This window comes from Lampetra fluviatilis, chromosome 21, assembly GCF_964198595.1.
Source record: "Lampetra fluviatilis chromosome 21, kcLamFluv1.1, whole genome shotgun sequence".
In the NCBI taxonomy this organism is placed as follows: Eukaryota; Metazoa; Chordata; class Hyperoartia; order Petromyzontiformes; family Petromyzontidae; genus Lampetra; species Lampetra fluviatilis.
In genome coordinates, this window is record NC_136295.1 from 11,262,554 (window position 1) to 11,278,794 (window position 16,241).

The 16,241-nt window shown below is 55.3% G+C and overlaps 2 protein-coding genes across 3 annotated transcripts in view; both read right to left on the reverse strand.

Moving 5' to 3' along the window:
* The window catches only part of LOC144938229 (contactin-associated protein-like 2), a 137,787-nt gene extending 130,141 nt beyond the window's left edge, over positions 1-7,646 (reverse strand). Inside the window, exon 1 of the mRNA XM_078866054.1 lies at positions 6,979-7,646. Within this exon, the coding sequence (XP_078722180.1) occupies positions 6,979-7,057 (79 nt within the window). The 5' untranslated portion in view covers positions 7,058-7,646. The remainder of the gene's footprint in view (positions 1-6,978) is intronic.
* A 7,129-nt stretch (positions 7,647-14,775) lies between these two features.
* The window catches only part of LOC144938228 (uncharacterized), a 29,295-nt gene continuing 27,829 nt past the window's right edge, over positions 14,776-16,241 (reverse strand). For both annotated transcript variants that reach the window (XM_078866052.1, XM_078866053.1), the window contains exons 13-14: positions 15,844-15,945; positions 14,776-15,019 (exon numbers count right to left, since the gene is read on the reverse strand). In XM_078866052.1, the coding sequence (XP_078722178.1) occupies positions 14,909-15,019; positions 15,844-15,945 (213 nt within the window). In that variant the 3' untranslated portion in view covers positions 14,776-14,908. The remainder of the gene's footprint in view (positions 15,020-15,843; positions 15,946-16,241) is intronic.

Here is a 16,241-nt window from a genome sequence, read left to right on the forward strand (position 1 = left end):
GTTGTTTGGTTTTTAACCAGTTGCCGGTATTTCACACGAACAAATCCGTGTTAACACGCCGTAATTACAAGAGGCGCCGTATTCCCCGGATAATAAGACGCACTACCACCCCCATCCCCCCCAATGTATTCTTAAACACGCGTTTGGGGATGCGTCTTATAATCCGGTAGGTGTACGTATGTGTATTGACACAAACATTCAGCACAATCGAGGATCGATTCCTGAGTGTAATCGCGACACCAAATCTTGACTATTTCATCGACTCAGCATCGGAGTGATTCGTTACAGTCGCAGTAAATAATACATCCAGTGCTGCTGTACAGTGCTGCAGCTACACACAGAGACCTCTTCCAGCCTCACATCCCTCTCACCTCACCACCCCCTCACCTCACCTCCCCCTCACCTCACCTCCCCTTCACCTCACCTCCCCCTCACCTCACCTCCCCCTCACCTCACCTCCCCCTCACCTCACCTTCCCCTCACCTCACCTCCCCCTCACCTCACCTCCCCCTCACCTCACCTTCCCCTCACCTCCCCCTCACCTCACCTCCCCCTCACCTCACCTCCCCCTAACCTCACCTCCCCCTCACCTCCCCCTCACCTCACCTTCCCCTCACCTCCCCCTCACCTCACCTCCCCCTCACCTTACCTCCCCCTAACCTCACCTCCCCCTAACCTCACCTCCCCCTAACCTCACCTCCCCCTAACCTCACCTTCCCCTCACCTCCCCCTCACCTCACCTCCCCCTCACCTCACCTCCCCCTCACCTCACCTCCCCCTCACCTCACCTCACCTTCCCCTCACCTCCCCCTCACATCACCTCCCCCTCACCTCACCTCCCCCTAACCTCACCTCCCCCTAACCTCACCTCCCCCTAACCTCACCTCCCCCTAACCTCACCTCCCCCTAACCTCACCTCCCCCTCACCTCACCTCCCCCTCACCTCACCTCCCCCTCACCTCACCTCCCTGTAGCCTCACCTCCCTCTAACCTCACCTCCCTGTAGCCTCACCTCCCCCTAACCTCACCTCCCCCTCACCTCACCTCCCCCTCACCTCACCTCCCTGTAGCCTCACCTCCCTCTAGCCTCGCCAAGTTACGCGGCGAGGAATTGCGTTGCCAAAGATTCATGTATTCATCCCGCGATGCAAATTGCTTTTAGCTCTTCGTTCTGATTTTTATTTGCGTTCGCTTTTTAGTGCGTAACGTTTGTCGTGGCCCGGGGTCACTCGTGCAAATCTAGACTCCACCCGCGCCGCTTGAGGTCTCAACCGGTTCAAGTCGCCGAGAACAGAACCGTGGAAGATGCAACGCAGACTCAAAAGTCCAATTCACGAATACAAAGGAGGTGGAGGAGGAGGGGGAGGGGGAGGAGGGAGAGGAGGAGGAGGGAGAGGAGGGGGAGGAACAGGGGGGGGAGGGGAAGAGAGAGAGGAGAGAGGAGTGGTGAGGGGGAGGAGGAGGAGGGCGGAGGGGGAGGAGGGAGAGGAGGGAGAGGGGGGGAGGATGGTGAGGGGGAGGAGGAGGGCGGAGGGGGAGGAGGGAGAGGAGGTGGGGAGGGGGAGGAGCAGGGGGGGGAGGGGGAGGAGGAGGAGGCGTCACGGCACCGATTCACCACTCGGCTCCTCCCGACTCCGCAATCATCTGGCTGCACCGCCTCAAAGTAAAACGATCGTCGTTTCTCTTCATAAAAAAAACATTTGCAAATGCAAAAGAGCTGGTTAAACAATATTCACTCGGAACTCACGGACTGTCGGGGCAAGTGCGGTTAGCGAGCACCTATTAAGGCCGCAAACGGCACGCGAGCGGGGGGGGGGGTTGGTGTCCAGCCATCACGCCCGCCCGCCTTTGTCTCCCGAGTGGCGATGTTTACACGCCGCACCAAGGCACTCGTTTGAGGCCGAGTCGTGAGCGGAATGGAACCCGTGGCCCCCCGGGGATCGCAGTGCAGCGCAGCGCTCGCCCGCTCCGCCACCGCCCCATTGGTGGGCGCTGTGGGCAGTACCATGGTGCGGTTTTGATGAAGAACGAGGAGGGGGGGGAGGAATGGGGGGGCGAGGGAGGGAGAGGGCTCTGCTCTCATTATTCCCCGGACTGCTCAGTTGTCATCCCCGGAGGTGGATAAATGTATATCCCCCTCTCTCCTGCCGAATAAAAGATGTTGAATTGACAATGCCAGGGTTCGGGGTTGGTTAGCACTCGAGTGGGAGACGGCTTGAGGTGTGGGGACTGAGCGGGGGAGATTTGCCCAGGCAGCGCAGCGCGTGCTATCAAGATGCTTGAATCTATCTGTGAGGAGCTGTGGGTGTCCTGTGCGCGCTGGGTTTTATCCGGGTTCTGTGGTTCCTTGCCACGCTGGGCCGAGCGCTTATTGTCGGCTGCAAGCCACGCATCCCAATGTAGGCAGGACCCTCCTCGGAGGGAGCCTTGAGACTCACTGAGCCCCCCCTCTCCCCCAGGGTAGAATGTATTATTACTTAAAAGTGCGTATAAAACATGAAAACAACATCACCGGTTTAAAAATTCAACAAGCATCAATTTCTTATTGCATTAAGGCATCGTCACGCTCTGGGGATTTTAGCATCATTCACAAGGCTGGTCAGTGCGGGTTGGCGATAACCTTCCAGTTGTAACCCCCCCCCCCCCCCCACGGGAAATTCAACAAATTGCATCCCGTGCCGCACCACGCCCGGCCGTTTTTGTATCCTCAATGCTGATGCTTGCACGCGGCATTCTGGCAAAATTCTGGCAAAATTCTGGCAAAATTCTGGCAAAATTCTGGCAAAATTCTGGCAAATTCTGGCAAAATTCTGGCAAAATTCTGGCAAAATTCTGGCAAAATTCTGGCAAAATTCTGGCAAAATTCTGGCAAAATTCTGGCAAAATTCTGGCAAAATTCTGGCAAAATTCTGGCAAAATCGCCCGATGCTGCTGGAAATAATAAACCAACGAAACGTCGTGCTCAACATGCAAATGCTGTGGCCTTACTCTCCAACACACTGCAGTAGTAACTGATTGGCACGGTTTGTTTCCGTGACAACCCTTTACTGGTTGGCTGTGTCGGGTGGTGGCGGGCTAACGACACATTCACACTTACGCGATCTCACCCCAAAAATGTATTATTCATAATATTGGTCGCCAAAGCCTCTTACGTGTTAAACTGTCACGGTAACGAGCTACTCATTTAGGGCTGAGTGGACCTTGTGCAATCCCAAGACCGGTGCAGATAATCGTCACCGATGTTAGTCGCCGGGAATCGAACCGCAAGTCGTAGCCCAGTGCGCTAACCGCAGCGCCACCGCTCCCCAACACATATACCGACAAGCATTCATACAAATTAAAGGCCTCCCCCCAGAGCCATACAGACTGCTTTGGGCGAATGCCACACGACGGGGTGAGTGGCTAGCACCACACCTGGCCGCCTTTGTCTCCCCAGTGGCGAACCGGTTAGTCATTTGAGGCTGAGTCGACCTCGGGGAGGCCCAGGACCACACACACATACACACGTGCGAACACAATGGCACTGACGCGCACGCACACACGCACGCACTCTGTGGCGCGCACACAGCGTGGGTTCACAATCATGAATGATTACAAATCAATGCCAGACGCCTGCGTGATCGCGCGCCCGTGATGAACGCAGTGGAACTCGTCATGGTGACACCCCCCACTCCTCACTCACCCCACAAACAACCAGAGGCGAGGCGAGGCGGGCGGGGGGGGGTGTACTTTGTTCCACAACCCCCACCCCCAGCCCTGAACAGACTGTTGGGGGCAAGTGCTGTTCGCACCGATGAAAGCCGACACGGGCACACGCGGGGGGGGTGCGTGGGTGGGTGGCCAGCGCCACGCCCGGCCGTCTTTGTCTCCCGAGTGGCGATGCTTTTTTTTTACGCATCGCACCAGGTACTCATTTGAGGCTGAGTCGATCTAGGGGAGGCCCAGGACCGGTTCAAATGTTTGGCCACTGCTATTGGTCGCGAGCGGGAATCGAACTCGGGGTCTCGCCGGGTTCGTAGCACGTCGCGCGAAAGCGTCGCGCCACCGCTCCCCAGCACTTTGTTTGTATCACAACCACGACGACCACCACCAGAGCCACCAATCACCACCAAATTATCAGCTGCACCGCCACCACCGCCATCTCCAAGTTCACCACCACCACTACCAGTGAGCACCTCTCCCCCAGCTCCCACCACCAACCACAACAACCATCGCAACCACAACTCCTGCGTTCCATTCAGCCGCAACAACTTCGCCTGTTCCCCTCCGGCCAAAGGCACCTCCGCTGCCCGTGAAGATGAGTGGCCGCTAAACGCGCCGCGGAACGAGATGCCACATTGGCATCACGGACACAGCCAACCTCCGCCCCCCCCCCACCGGGGGCTGTCTGTGTGGATGAGGGTTAATGGTGCACGATACCAGCGGTTGTCAACATCGGCCTCTGTGTAGGAGGAGGCTCGTGAAGGACGCTGCTGCTGGGCAGTTGGAGGCAGTCGCCCCTCCAGCAACAACGGAGGGCAGCAGAGGAGCGACGCTCACAACAACGAGCTGGGCGCAGGGCGTATAAAACACAGCTAAGTTGGCACAGTAGGGGGTATGGGTGGTGCATCGGCCAGTCATCTCAATCAGCCTACCCATGGCACCTGCTGGGTCTGTCGCGTGGCCACCTGCCAGCGGGCATTCGACACTTCACGTGGCCTTAAAGTGCACATAGCCTGGCACAAGCGCCGTGGTTACATTACCGCAAACTTAGTGGCGAATGGCGGTTGTTGTTGTTGGTGGTGGTGGTGCACGGTGCTGTGTGCTGCGAGGGTGGGGGGTTAGGGTGCTGGGGGGATTGTTAGGGGGCTGGGGAAGAGTACGGTGGCGAGATGTTAACTCCCTCGCCTGGTATGCAGGAGGTCATGGGTTTGATCCCGACTCTGACGCCTGCTGTATATATGGAGTTTGTGTCTCTCTCGCTCTCTCCCAGTGGTCACCGTGGATTTTTCTCCGGGTCCTCCGGTTTTCCCCTCCACATTTGGAACCAACATCACGCGTTTAGAGTTTTTGGTTACTGCTATACATTTCCGCGTGATAAGCACACTTCGTTGAAATAGCATTTGTGGCCAAGTTGCTTCTTACCTGGTAAAATAAAATCATTGAGTTTACGTAATTTAGGTGATGAGAGGGGCGTGGGAGTGCAGGGTCATTCAACATCATCAGCAGCAGCATCAGCAGCAGCAGTATCAACATCAGCAACAGCAGAACCCGCGGGAGGAATTGGCCGCCCAGATAAAAGCATGAGCCCACTCTATTGACCATTGACCCCGTCGGCTACTAACCCGTCAGGTGACCCATTGATATAACAAGTTGGACCACCACCTCCTACCATTGGCTAAGTCATCAATGTACATCGTACAAGATTCACCACCAACCCATTAAAATACAATTCGCCCATCAGATAACGAAAGCATTACAATGACAGATCAACCGTAACCTGGGCAATATTTTGGTTCGTTAATCCACCGCTGGACGAAGGCCCTATCCCCGCGCCGTGCGGGACGTGGGGATTATTATGTTTTTGTCATACTTCACCACTCTGGTCAGTACGGATCGGTGAAGAATCGGAGCATAAAACGATTGATTTTGCTACACGAACCCTCTGCTGCCCATAAAGTTCACCTGCAGCAGCCGATAGCACCTGCGATACACGGCTAGTCGCCTGTGCAAGCCCGGTCCAATCACCTGGAATGTATTCGTATGCTCTACGGGATCTCAGAAGATAAGCAGGCGTTTGAGCCTGCAAATTATAATTCAGCGAAGCCACGGGCCACTAAATTAAGGTACCGATTTCTGTTCGAGATAAGCCACCAAACTATAGGAATCGACGTGGGGCTTCGGTTGAAGTAACCCCCCCAAACTCGGACCCAAACAACTCACCATCCAGCCACGTTTAACCAAACATTCAAGCGCTCACCCACCCAACCGGCCATCCAACCATTCACCAAACCAACCGCTCAGACATTGAATCACTCAATTAACCAGCCAGCCACACTAAATCAACCCGATAACCTACCAGCAAGCTACTCACCCACCCAACCAGTAAAACAACCCACCACTCACCCACCCAACCAACCACTCACCCACCCAACCCACCACTCACCCACCAAACCAACCACTCACCCACCAAACCAATCACCCACCCACCCAGCCACTCAGCCACCAAACCAGCCACTCACCCACCCAACCACTCACCCAAACAACCACTAAAATAACCAACCACTCACCCACCCAACCACTCAACCACCAAACCAACCACTCACCCACCCACCCAACCACTCATCCACCCACCCAACCACTCACCCAACCAATCACTCACCCACCGAACCACTCACCCAACCAACCACTCACCCACCCAACCACTCACCCAACCAATCACTCACCCACCGAACCACTCACCCACCCAACCACTCACCCACCCAACCACTCACCCAAACAACCAGTTAGCCAACAACGAATTCATCCAGCCACCCCACCCATCTCAACCGTCAACCAGCCACTCGCCCGTCCACCACCGGCATACATCGACTCGCTCTCCGATCCGACGACTTTTCTCCCATCCACCTCCCCCTTTCACACGAACCCCTCGACCCAACCCGACCCAGTCCTAGCCGAGCCGAGCCGAGCCACGCTAGAGCCAAACCGAGTCGCGCTAGAGCCGAGCCGAGCCACGCTAGAGCCGAGCCGTGCTAGAGTCGAGCCGAGCCGAGCCGAGCCGTGCTAGAGTCGAGCCAATCCGAGCCGCGCTAGAGCCGAGCCGAGCGGAGCCGCGCTAGAGCCGAGCCGTGCTAGAGTCGAGCCGAGCCGATCCGAGCCGCGCTAGAGCCGAGCCGCGCTAGAGCCGAGCCGAGCCGTGCTAGAGTCGAGCCAATCCGAGCCGTGCTAGAGCCGAGCCGAGCCGCGCTAGAGCCGAGCCGAGCCGCGCTAGGGCTTCACCTGGCGAAGCGGCCGGTGCCGGACGTGCACCTGCGAAGAGCGCCCAGAGCCCGATGAGTGCTCCCCTTGTCCACCTCATCACGACTCCTCCACCTCCTCCTCCTCTTCTTCCACCACCTCCTCCTCCTCTTCACCTGATGATGCTCGTCTGACTGGCAGTGGTGATGCTGCTGCTGCTGCTTGTTGCTGATGCTGCTTGCTGATGATGGTAATGCAGATGATGATAATACTGCTCGCGCAACTGATGGTAATGCTGATGATGATGCTGCTGCTCTTTTATGCCGATGCTACTGCTGCTGCTGGTGATGTGATGTTGGTATTGCTACTGCTGATGCTACTGATTCTGATGCTACTGCTGCTGATGCTAAGGCTGCTGCTGCTGCTGCTACTGACGATGACACCGACGCTGCCGCTGATGATGCAGCAGCTGATGCCGATTCCGCTGACAATGGAGCGATTATTGCCTAGACGGGGTGGAGCGAGAGCGCCTATTGTTTGCTGGACGGTGATGGTGGTGGTGGGGGCACTGTGATGCTGTCGATGTGGTCGACGATGGAGGTGAACGTATGCTCTGCCCTGTTTGTGTGTCTCTCTCTCTCTCCTCCTCCTCCTCTCTGAGAGCACAGAGAGCAGCCGCCGGGAGAGACAGCGGAGAAATGGGAGACGGAGTGGAGTGGTGGGGGGGTTGGTTTGGAGGAGGGGGGGAGGGGTAGCGATGGTGATGATGTTGGGGGCTGGGATGGGAGTGGGGAGCCGAGAGGTCCGGAGAGGTGGGGGGGCACTGGGTGGGGATGGCGTGAAATTGAGGATGACGGCATCGGAGTGTTATGTGACGCCCCTGCCTCTGGTGATGTCATAGTTCAGTGGTTGCACTCTGTGTGGTGACGTCATGGTTCTCAATGCTCGAGTCAATATTCACAGCGCCAGAGCAGCATGCCGTGGTGTGTGTGTGTATGTCACGTTGAACTTCTTTCGCACCGGTAGTTACGATGCAGGTGAGACTCGCCGAGTCTCAGGGCTCGCTTTCAGGAGACTCCTGCGCCATTGGGGTGTCTGGATAATGTTTGTGGGTTTTTTTGTCTTTTTGTAACAGCAGATTAAGCTATTGCGGGCCTATAACTTATGTTATAAAGGGGCCCTACAATTTTAAAAAGCACAAATATTAAAACACAAATTTTGAAATTTACATGATAAAGTAATTGTATTTTGTCATTTTGCTGTACAGCCGGATAATACGACCAATCGCTAACCTTAAACACCCAGCCGTTCATAAAAGTTGAAGGGGGTATAGTAAATTTCGATTTAAATTTCGATTTAAAGCTTTCGTGACTGCAGGGATTCATCTTCTTGGTTCTTTCGGTAAAGTCACGTAGAAGGGAAGTAATAAAATAATAAAAATAAAACATAATAAAATAATTCTCACGACGTTTCGGCCACAACGCAAGCAGCCGTCCTCAGGTGAAGAATGAAACACCACCAAGCTTGGAAAGTTTTATGGAATCCCACCCCGTAGTGGCGGTTAAATTTCGATTTAAAGCTTTCGTGACTGCAGGGATTCATCTTCGGCGTTATAGTACTATAGTAATAGAGCAAGTGCAGAATCACTGAACCGGAATTGATAGCTTGAAAGCGTTTAGTGCGGGGCCCTTGAAAGTGCGGGGCCCGGAGCATATGTAGCTACTACATGTGTAGCTGCTACATGTGTAGTTACTACATGTGTAGCTACTACATGTGTAGCTACTACTTGTGCTACTGGAATAATGCGGGACAGCGTGTAACGGCTCGGACGACGATGTGATCGGAGCCACTTGATTGGGCCACGGACACGACACGGGGCCCTTGGGCTACGTCCTTACCTGCAGCTCGTCACCCCCCCCCCCCCCCAATCTGGAACCTACTTGTCCTTGTGTGTTGTTTTTCTTCCTTAGCCCAATCCCAGCCGTTCCCCTCTAAGGGACCCGCTCTGTTTTCCGCTTAACCGCGTTCTAAACGTATTCCTCCAATCCCTTTAAAAGTCTGCCTACCGACCAATCACCGTGGAGGCGCCTTTCGACCAAATCGGAGACCTTTGTTAATTTTCCAATTATTATTTTAAAATAGTCTATTGGATTTTGGGGTCATTTTTCGGTCATTGCATTCGCACCGGAGTGCGAACCCGGTGACCCGAGTTCGATTCCCGCTCACGGCCTACACCAGTGACGATTATCTGAACCGGTCCCGGTCCTGGGCCTCCCCTAGGTCGACTCAACCTCAATGAGTACCTGGTGCGGTGTGTAAACATCGCCACTGGGGAGACAAAGGCGGTCGGGCGTGGTTCTGGCCACCCACCCCCTCGTGTACCGTTCCGGCCTTCACAGGTGCTGCTCGCTAACGGCACTTGCCCCTACAGTCTGTTACAGTCTGTTACAGTCGGTCACAGGCTATACGGGGGATCTTTGTCTTTGGAGTGCAAACGTTTGCACTTGTTCCGGTGTGGAACACGAGCAGCGGAGTTGAGAGCGATCACCTCCAGCTGCGACCGGGACAGCACCGAGTCTCAACCCACAGGGCCGTTCCATCGTGGGGGGCTCTTCAAGCAAGGTTCCGCGTTGTTGGCATTCGGCGGCTGACGGCGAGTAGCCGAGTGGATGATGATGGTGGTGATGATGATGATGAAAACATCGGGTGTTCTGGGCGGGCTATAAAGCTGCAAGGTGGCTCGCAAAAGCACACGAATGCCAAAAACCAAAGTGCAAACCACCAACATGCACCCTTGTCAATAACAGCGTGGCCTTCAGAGGAGTGCAGATAAATCATCGGCGACGTCCGGGGGGGGCAATGTGTGCCTGCTGTACTGCCAACGCCGCAGCGTCGCCAAATCGTTTGGCTAAAATTTGCAGCCCAGCGTTTGGTGGCATTGTTACCCCGCCCCGCTCTCCCCCCACCCCCCCCCCCAATATTATCCGTCCATCTTCGTCGCGACTCCGGCCCGACTCTGGCGCGAGTGAGCCGACTCAAAGCCACGCGCGCGAACTAGAGTCGGGTCCGAGCCATACGGCGCCAGTCAGCTCCGTCTATGAGCCTCCTCCTCCTCCGTCTTTGGGAGCTGCTGAGCGGCCAGAGCGGAAGCCGAGCCACTCTTTAGAGGTCACGCCCGAGCCACTCTTTAGAGGTCACGCCGAAGCCACTCTTTAGAGCCACTCTTTAGAGGTCACGCCCGAGCCACTCTTTAGAGGTCACGCCCGAGCCACTCTTAGAGGTCACGCCCGAGCCACTCTTTAGAGGTCACGCCGAAGCCACTCTTTAGAGCCACTCTTTAGAGGTCACGCCCGAGCCACTCTTTAGAGGTCACGCCCGAGCCACTCTTTAGAGGTCACGCCGAAGCCACACTTTAGAGGTCACGCCCGAGCCACTCTTTAGAGGTCACGCCCGAGCCACTCTTTAGAGGTCACGCCCGAGCCACTCTTTAGAGGTCACGCCGAAGCCACACTTTAGAGGTCACGCCCGAGCCACTCTTTAGAGGTCACGCCCGAGCCACTCTTTAGAGGTCACGCCGAAGCCACACTTTAGAGGTCACGCCCGAGCCACTCTTTAGAGGTCACGCCCGAGCCACTCTTTAGAGATCACGCCCGAGCCACACTTTAGAGGTCACGCCCGAGCCACTCTTTAGAGGTCACGCCCGAGCCACTCTTTAGAGGTCACGTCGGTGCCACTCTTTAGAGGTCACGCCGAAGCCACTCTTTAGAGGTCACGCCCGAGCCACTCTTTAGAGGTCACGCCGAAGCCACTCTTTAGAGCCACTCTTTAGAGGTCACGCCCGAGCCACTCTTTAGAGGTCACGCCCGAGCCACTCTTAGAGGTCACGCCCGAGCCACTCTTTAGAGGTCACGCCGAAGCCACTCTTTAGAGCCACTCTTTAGAGGTCACGCCCGAGCCACTCTTTAGAGGTCACGCCCGAGCCACTCTTTAGAGGTCACGCCCGAGCCACTCTTTAGAGGTCACGCCGAAGCCACACTTTAGAGGTCACGCCCGAGCCAGTCTTTAGAGGTCACGCCGAAGCCACTCTTTAGAGGTCACGCCCGAGCCACTCTTTAGAGGTCACGCCCGAGCCACTCTTTAGAGGTCACGCCCGAGCCACACTTTAGAGGTCACGCCCGAGCCACTCTTTAGAGGTCACGCCCGAGCCACTCTTTAGAGGTCACGTCGGTGCCACTCTTTAGAGGTCACGCCGAAGCCACTCTTTAGAGGTCACGCCCGAGCCACTCTTTAGAGGTCACGCCGAAGCCACTCTTTAGAGGTCACGCCGGAGCCACTCTTTAGAGGTCACGCCCGAGCTACTCTTTAGAGGTCACGCCCGAGCCACTCTTTAGAGGTCACGCCCGAGCCACTCTTTAGAGGTCACGCCCGAGCCGAGAGCTGTGTCTTAAGAACGCGGCCCAGAGATCCAAAACTCAGGTGTTCGGATCTAGGGAGCCGGTCAGAGTCATGGGTGTGACTCGACTCTTTGATGTTGTAACGGCATTTTTTTTAATCAAACGCACAAAACAATTGACGCTTGGTTTTATTATTATTTATATTTTAAAAAAATTGTATTAAAATGGTTGTTCATTATTATTGCCGATGGAAAGAGTTCGTCGCAAATCAAAACATTTCACATTTCAAGAAAATGTTGACGTTCATTTGTTGTTAAGGTTTTGAGTGGAAGTCGCCAAATGTCCACTGCAGTCCGAGGCACCATCGCTGATCGGCATCTTCACATTGAACTCCCGCGACCACACCAATCATCACCACCACCATCACTTTGGTCGTCATCATCATCATCACTCGTATTAATCATCACTACCAACAATCGTGTTAATCGTTAGTTGTATAATCAACATCTCTTACATTGGTAATCGTCATGAGCATCACGATCATTATAATCATGTCATTATTGCTATCTTGTTAGTAATCACCACGATCATGTCATCATCTAACATTGGAAATCTTTGTGATCACCATCACCACGATCATGTCATCATGATCTCACATTGGTCATCATCATCGTCGTCGCCACCACGACATCGTTCTCATATTGTCACCATCGTCATCACCACCGTCACCTTTATAATCAGTAGTCAGTAACTCAAGGGAATGAGGCGTTGCTAGCTCAGCAGAATCACTGAACACGAGGAGGATGAGACTCATAGCCGGGCCTCACCGCGTGTTGGGGTAGGGGGGGGGCAAAGACCACCCCCTCCCCCACCCAACCCCTCCCTCCCTCTATGCTGCTGTGCCCCCTGGCGGCAGAGCGGATAAGAGTCGTCGAACACGAATTCACATTCGCCACCCAGCGGCGTGGATTTAGGGTTGTTGGATCAAGGGGTTAAGATTGGGATAATGCCGGAACGGGGGTTCGTGCGAGGGTGACGGTTCGGACCATGTGATGATCAGGGCTGGTACAAGGGTTCGGGTTAGAGCGAGGGTTTGGGTTATTTGGGTTGGGTTTTTGGGTGAGAGTTTAAATTATGGTTAAATTACAGACATGATTAGCGCAGATGGTTATGTGTAAGGACTGCAGTTATGATTTGGGAAATGGCTACGATTGGGGAATATTGTTTAGAGAGAGAATGAGGGTTTATGGTTAAAGTAAATATTAGAGTTAGGGTTATGATTACCGTTGCTATTCGGATTTGGATGAGACGGACGGTTAGGTTTCGGGTTAAGCTGAGGATTTAGGTTTAGGGTGGGCATTGGGCAGCATTCTGCTTTGTCGGTGACCCGGAGCCAATGGTGGAAATTCCACAGTACTTTGGCAGGGTTCGTTGTCACCATAAGACGTCTTATTCATTGCGAGCGCGTTTATTAATACTTCCAGTTTTCGCGACCAAGCACAGCCGTTCCCCATAAAATACAAATTTAAAAAAACAATACATTTTACATGAAACTATAACCTGACAATCACATTCATGACAATCATATTTCGTGAGTACAATCCCAGGCCACCAATCAACTTCCCCCCTCCCCCCCACCATTACTGCACTCCCCGCCCATGCAGCCTCCCATGTACCTAACGAATGCCAGCACGGCGCGCGAGGCGATGGTGTGACCGGAATCGCTGCTGGCCACCTTTGTCTCCCCAGGTGCTGATGTTCCAGACACCTGGCCAGGCGCTCATTGAAGGCTGGAGTTGACTTGCAGGAGACCCGGGGATAAGTTGAGACGTCGCTCGTGACTAATATTGTCCGAGGACGGGATTCGAACTCGGGCGTTCTGCTTTTTTTTTTTGCGCAGCGTGCGAAGCGCTGCACCGCCAGGGCTTCAATTTAGGCGGAAAATATTTCCACACCCGTCGCACCACCGCCAATATTCACCATCTCCCTGGCTGCTAGTAACGTGCCACTTACTCCAGTCAACGAGCTGCCCGGGTAACATTCGGTGAGAAATTATGCACTGGCTCCACCTCTACCACCAAACAGAAACCATCAGGCATACGGAGAGGCGGAGAGGCGGAGAGGCGGAGAGGGGAGAGAGGGGATGGAGAGAGGCATGGAGATACAAGGGGGAGACGTGGGAGTTGGGGAGGGAAATGGAGAGAGACAGGGGAAGATGAAGAGAGACAGGGCGAGATGAAGAGAGACAGGGCGAGATGGAGAGAGACAGGGGGAGATGGAGAGAGACAGGGGGAGATGAAGAGAGACAGGGCGAGATGGAGAGAGACAGGGGGAGATGGAGAGAGACAGGGGGAGATGAAGAGAGACAGGGCGAGATGGAGAGAGACAGGGGGAGATGGAGAGAGACAGGGGGAGATGGAGAGAGACAGGGGGAGATGAAGAGAGACAGGGCGAGATGGAGAGAGACAGGGGGAGATGGAGAGAGACAGGGGGAGATGGAGATGGAGAGAGACAGGGGGAGATGGAGAGAGACAGGGGGAGATGAAGAGAGACAGGGGGAGATGGAGAGAGACAGGGGGAGATGGAGAGAGACAGGGGGAGATGGAGAGAGACAGGGCGAGATGGAGAGAGACAGGGGGAGATGGAGAGAGACAGGGGGAGATGGAGAGAGACAGGGGGAGATGGAGAGAGACAGGGGGAGATGAAGAGAGACAGGGGGAGATGAAGAGAGACAGGGGGAGATGGAGATGGAGAGAGACAGGGGGAGATGGAGAGAGACAGGGGGAGATGAAGAGAGACAGGGGGAGATGAAGAGAGACAGGGGGAGATGGAGATGGAGAGAGACAGGGGGAGATGGAGAGAGACAGGGGGAGATGAAGAGAGACAGGGGGAGATGGAGAGAGACAGGGGGAGATGGAGAGAGACAGGGCGAGATGGAGAGAGACAGGGGGAGATGGAGAGAGACAGGGGGAGATGGAGAGAGACAGGGGGAGATGGAGAGAGACAGGGGGAGATGGAGAGAGACAGGGGGAGATGGAGAGAGACAGGGGGAGATGGAGAGAGACAGGGGGAGATGGAGAGAGACAGGGGGAGATGGAGAGAGACAGGGGGAGATGAAGAGAGACAGGGCGAGATGGAGATGGAGAGAGACAGGGGGAGATGGAGAGAGACAGGGGGAGATGAAGAGAGACAGGGGAAGATGAAGAGAGACAGGGGGAGATGGAGATGGAGAGAGACAGGGGGAGATGGAGAGAGGCAGGGGGAGATGAAGAGAGACAGGGGGAGATGGAGAGAGACAGGGGGAGATGGAGAGAGACAGGGGGAGATGGAGAGAGACAGGGCGAGATGGAGAGAGACAGGGCGAGATGGAGAGAGACAGGGGGAGATGGAGAGAGACAGGGGGAGATGGAGAGAGACAGGGGGAGATGGAGAGAGACAGGGGGAGATGGAGAGAGACAGGGGGAGATGGAGAGAGACAGGGGGAGATGGAGAGAGACAGGGGGAGATGGAGAGAGACAGGGGGAGATGGAGAGAGACAGGGGGAGATGGAGAGAGACAGGGGAACGAGGTGGATGGGCTCAGGGCAAAATGTGAGTGGTGAAGTTTTGTGGGAAGACCCCGGAGTGGCCGAGCACGGTTCGATGCTGGGTCCAGGCTGCCTCCCGCATGCCCAGCAGCCAGCCGTCGTCCTGCAGGGGTCACGGGTCATGCGAGGTCATGGTCATGAGAGGTCAGTGGTTACAATCTTTTTTTTTTATTTTTTACCAGGTAAGTTCCCGCTAAGCCACGTAGCTCTCTTTCAGAAGCGACCCCGGCCACCACAAATGATAGCTCAACGAAGTGGCTCATCACGCGGAGAACGTATAAGCAGCCAAATACCGTAAGCACGTATTTCCAAACGCGTGTGTTCTCTGACCGAGCGATCCCAGGTGTGTACGTGCGCGCTCACACGCAAGCTCAGGTGTGTACACTCCGCCGCAGACGAGTTAACGACGTGGACCCAAAATGCTCCCCGGTGGGCACACGAGTATTTTTCACGTCCGCGTTCGTAATCTTCCCAGCCGTACCGCCGCTTCAACAGCTGCGTCACCACAGCAATGCCCGGCTGGTGCGTTCCCCGCGTTATTATTGCTTTTGTTTAATTATTATAATTTAACACGAATTTTCTTTTTCCCAGGAAAGGCTCGTCGCGTCCCAGCGTTTTCTGTGCGCCGTTTGCCCCCCAATTGAGCGATCGGCGAGCAACTCGGAAGAGATGTAACGGCGGCACACGAAGGCCCGCACTATTTGCCGAATGACGCTGCGCTTTGTAGGGGGACGGGCGCATGTTCGCACGGTTGGCGCCACGCAGCGGCTATTCACCAGGGCGGCCTGCCAATGCCTGCCTCTGCACCTCCACGTGGCTGTGTGCCCGTGCGGGACTTACCGCGTGTGTGCCTGGGTGGGCGTGGGCCCCTCCCCCACCCCCTCCACCCATGGGCCCTCCCCCCCCCCTCGTGTGTGAGCTGCCCACCTGCTCGTGGCCGTGCGTGTAGTCGAGCACCAGGAGGACGTCACCCTCCAGGAAGCTCAGCTCGTCCGTGTCGGCGGCCTCGTAGTCGTGGCTGGCGCACACCTGGCGCAGGTGAGGGCAGCGGGCAGGGCCAGGAGAGTATAAGGGGAGAGTGTTGTGTGAGAGTGTGTGAGAGTGTGTGAGAGTGTGAGAGTGCGAGTGTGTGAGAGTGTGTGAGAGTGTGTGAGAGTGAGAGAGTGTGTGAGAGTGTGTGAGTGTGTGAGAGAGTGTGTGAGTGTGTGAGAGTGTGTGAGTGTGTGTGACCGTGTGAGAGCGTGTGAGAGTGTGAGAGTGTGTGAGAGTGTGTGAGTGTGTGTGAAAGTGTGTGAAAGTGTGTGAGTGTGTGAGAGTGTGTGAGA